The sequence below is a fragment of the Myotis lucifugus genome, unplaced genomic scaffold, assembly GCF_000147115.1.
Source record: "Myotis lucifugus unplaced genomic scaffold, Myoluc2.0 scaffold_1, whole genome shotgun sequence".
Taxonomy (NCBI): Eukaryota; Metazoa; Chordata; class Mammalia; order Chiroptera; family Vespertilionidae; genus Myotis; species Myotis lucifugus.
The window spans coordinates 31,208,306-31,212,738 of NW_005871049.1; the positions used below are offsets into that span (position 1 = coordinate 31,208,306).

Here is a 4,433-nt window from a genome sequence, read left to right on the forward strand (position 1 = left end):
CCCGGTGCATAAAACTTGTGCACTCAGACGGGTCCCTCAGCCCAGCCTGTGCCCTCTCAACATCTGGGAGCCCTCAGGGGATGTCCGACTGACAGCTTAGGCTTGCTCCCTGCTCCCTAAGCCATCAGTCAGACATCCTTAGCGCTGCCACGGAGGCAGGAGAGGCTCCCGCCACCACCACTGTGCTTGCCAGCCATGAGCCCAGCTTCTGGCTGAGCAGTGCTCCCCCTGTGGGAGTACACTGACCACCAGGAGGCAGCTCCTGCATTGAGCGTCTGCCCCCTGGTGGCAGTGCACGTCACAGCGACCAGTCATTCCACTGTTCGGTCAATTTTCATATTAGCCTTTTATTATATAGGATATTTCCAAATATTCTGTCCCAAACTCAATATAAAAAATAGACCTGCTGTGATTCCATTAATGTTAAATTCATGAACTGACAAACTTTATATATGATGACAGAAATCAGAATAGTGGTTACCTATAAGGAACTATTAACTGGGAAGACAGAGCTTTCTGAAGTGCTGGAAAAGTTCTAGAGCTCAACATGTTGATTACAATGTTAAAAATGATGGAACTGTTCCCTTATTGTATTACCTCAAAATAAAAGAATCTATGGATTGTGTCAGAGCACGCAGCAGGAGCCCCACACGAGCTCTGGTGCTCTGACTGGTTCTGGGTGGCTGTGAGTCCATGTATTCTTCTAAATTCACCCATCCAACTACGCCAGGGCTGGTTCCTGCTTGAATCCTGCCCACTGTACTAACTGTTGGGAACTTAGTCCAAGTTCCTCCTTTATCCTCTGCTCACTAGTAACAGGTGTGGGGTCTGAGCCCCTCTGCCTGGGGCTGGACCTCCTAGGATGCCGGGTCTTACCCAAAGAAGCAATGAGAGGTTGTGAGTATAGAAGAATGAGTCTTTATTGCTGAAGCCAGTGACCTTATAGCCATCAGACAAGAACAGTCCTCACAGCAAAGTCCATACGGGCAGGCAGCCAGACACCGGCTGGTGAACATATATATTTCCCATAAAGCAGCATCAGTCTCTGTACCCACAGCTATTAACTGAGCAGCCTCATGCTGCCTCCTAGACTCACCACTTCACATCATAGTGGTATCTGAGCTCTCTGGCTCCACAACTTCTCCTGTCTCTCCTGCCCAGCTGCTCTCTCTAGCAGACTTTTTCACACACTCCATCCTAGCTGCTCTCTCTCCATACTCCAGCAGACTTCTTCTCACTCCCACCTTAGCCTATTCCAGCCCGGTCCAGCTAACTAGAGAGTTAGTAACCCAGTTTTATACCATTTAGACAAAGAAGACTTGGTGCCAACAGTGACTTCAATCATATTGGCTACTGAAGGCCAGTGTATCGTGTGTCCTTGCACCCGCTCATGGTATCTTGGCCTGATTAGGATTCCCAGGCTCAGAGTCCTTGAACATTCCCTTCAGGCACATGCTCTGTGCTCCCACAGATTGACAGACCAAAATTTAAAATACGGTTTTTATTCCAATTTGTGACCAACCTGTTAATTCCACTTGCATTTACTAAGAAGTTAACAGGGTGTAAAATTTTCTCCATTTCTTCAAGTATATTTTGTACATCATGTTCTTTGGCATCATCACAGCTGAATGCCAAATGACCACTTACACTAACTTGTAACTTGAATTGAAAAATTATCCAGTGCACATTTGTTAAGCATCTACTATGAGCTAGGCCTGTGCTAAACTAGAACCTAGAGATAAAGATGCCATGGGTTCCTGATCTCAAGAAGTTCAGTCTAATAAAATTGGGATGAGGGCAAGTGGAGAACAAGGAGAAATAAAGTAATACTACAGAACATACACCTTAAAACTTGTTTTTAATCAACAAAAAGTTAAGGGAGAAGCCTTTTTTGTGTTCATAATGCTTTGTAAAATTTACCTAACAATACTTTTATCTTTGACACTGACCCCACCTACTCAATCCATCAATCTTCTGGGTTTTATATTCCTTTTGAAATGTATGTCTAATTCTCTTAGGGTTTTGTCCAGTTGTTTTCCTGGTCCTGCCTTGAGCATAAACTCTAGGGTTCCTTTTTTCTTTTCCTTCTTCATTATGGTACATGTTTTATTATTATTACTCCTCCTCCTACTACTACTACTATTACTATTATTCCAGCCTGACCATTAGGAGAGATAAAACAGGTAGCTGTAAAAAAAAAAAAAATGCTAAAACTACAAACCATGAAAAAAAAACTTTTTACTAAAAGCAACAGTTATTTCTCTTTTTAAAAACGTTCATTTTTTTCAAATGTTTAAAAAACAAAAAGTGACACTTCAAAGAGCACTCTATTTAATAATACAGCATTTTAACACTCTGAAATGTAGATTTTTTTAACTACTTATTTCTGGCAGACCTTGCCTACCTGTTAACACTAGAAGTGCTCCCTCAAGCCTTTAAAAACAGTAAATCATTGGGAAGTCACACTTCTGGGTGTAAGCCACTCATGGAACATGATTCAAAGAAATGAAAGGCCCCGAGCATCCTGTGTCTCACTCGTGGCTTTCATCTGAAGAGCTGCTGGGTCCACAACAGCCCTTGAAAGCTCAGCCAACAGTTCCCATCTAGTCCAGCAAACATGCTGGCTGCCGTGACTCCATAAGGACCACCACTTGTTCGCCCCTTTGTCAAAGTAACATAATAGCAAGGAATATGAGCAAGAAGCAAGAAGCATTCACTGAAACTCTCCCTGGTCTATAACTTGGGTGTGTGTGTTTTCTTTTAGAAAGTCTAACATTCTCCTAACCAGTGTAACCAATTAGGGTGAACTAATGTTATTTGAAAGGTTCCAGCCACCAGATGCATCTCCAGGCCTCTATTCCTGGTAGTGAACGAGGTGCACCTGTCCATCCTAGCAATTAAACAAATGGCAGCATCTTAATACCTCCTTACCACCAAGAGACTGAAATTCGGAAAACAAGTAACTGATCCATTTTGAAACAGGAAAAAAAAGTTTTTTGAGGTTTCAATGTCATTAAAAGGAATCTGGCAGAACAAAATCTGAAATTGTCCACTTGTAAAAGTCACCGGAAGGATTTAAAAACGAATTAAGTGCTTATGGAGCTATTAAAGCAAAGCAGGTACATCTCAAAACTGGCTGGTACTCAAAACATCTCCATGCAACAGTTTGGGGCATCCACACACTGGCAGGAACAGCCCTCAGCGAAACTAAGCCAGCTTTTCATGCCTGACACGCCTGCCTTTCCAGCCTCCACTCCCTCCCGCCCAGCCCTGCCTCCTGGCCACCTGTGATCTTGCCCTGATGGGTGAGCCCCTTGCCCTACATACAAAGTTAGCTGCTGTGTGGCTCTCCTTCCAGACGCCAGAACAAAGCAGCTCCCAAGGCCAGCACTAGGGGGGCGGGTGCCTATTAACCGGGCGCCTCACAAGACAACTAAGTCTCAGCGACCGGCAGGAGGCGCTCTGCGGGAAACAGGACGGGGCGGGGGGGCGTGTGTCTCTGCACACACGTGGGCAGCTGCATTTGTTATACCTCAGAGCCTTAGCGGCCATGCCCGCTCCCTTTACAAACAAGGGGACTTCGGGCGCTTGGACCGCAGACACACAACTGGACAACTCCACCCCGATACGACCTCGGGGGAGCCGGAAACTCGGAGGCAAAAGAGTTCAGAGTGTGCCGAGCCCTGTCCAGATTCGCGACTTTTATACCACCGCCGCTCAAAAAAAAAAAAAAAAAAAAAAAAAAAGCTCAACCGCCGCGAAAAATAGCCCAACCGCTTCGAATGGAAGCACCTCCACCTCTCCTCCAGCCTCCGTATTCCGACCACGCAGGATACCCAGGAAAGGCGCTAAGAGTAAGGAGTTCGTGCGCCAACGTCAACCCCGCGCGGGTCCCCAGGCGCCCCACCGTCAAAGGAGAGCGCGGCCGCACTGCATGCTGGGACTTGTAGTCTTGATGCGGGAAGGAAAGAGGCGTGGGCATGTTGCTCAGTGAGAAGTGTACTCCGTACCCCTTGGCACCTGAGAATCAAGCTTCGGTGGCCAACCACTCCTGTTTACCTGGAATTGCTTAATGGGATTGCTAAGACTCTGGACTTTCCGTTTTACAATCAGGACAGTCCCCAGCAAACCAAGACAAATTGATCACCATTAGAACCTAAAATATATGCAATTATAGGCAGATTTTTGCCTGGGATGGGGGCTGTGGGTGTCCCTAACCCCAGCGTTTCAGGGGCTACTGTACACTATTCGGAGTTCCAGTGTCTGCCTTTCATCCAGTGTTTGTCTTTGACTGGGGAATGCATGTTCAACCTGTAGTGGTCCCTAAGTATCAAATTCATACCAAAACCTACCCTACCTTTTCCTTCCCCCAAGTTGCCATAGAAATGGGCCTCAGCTGGACATTACCATTCATCCCAAAAGGGCATTGCAAA

At 46.0% G+C, this 4,433-nt stretch overlaps 1 protein-coding gene across 1 annotated transcript in view; it reads right to left on the reverse strand.

Annotated features, from left to right (window-relative positions):
* The window catches only part of LOC102418604 (carbonyl reductase family member 4-like), a 15,006-nt gene extending 11,024 nt beyond the window's left edge, over positions 1 to 3,982 (reverse strand). The window contains 2 exon segments of the mRNA XM_014457562.2: positions 1,523 to 1,659; positions 3,908 to 3,982. Coding sequence (XP_014313048.1) covers positions 1,523 to 1,659; positions 3,908 to 3,982 — 212 coding nt within the window.
* Positions 3,983 to 4,433: the final 451 nt, after the last annotated feature.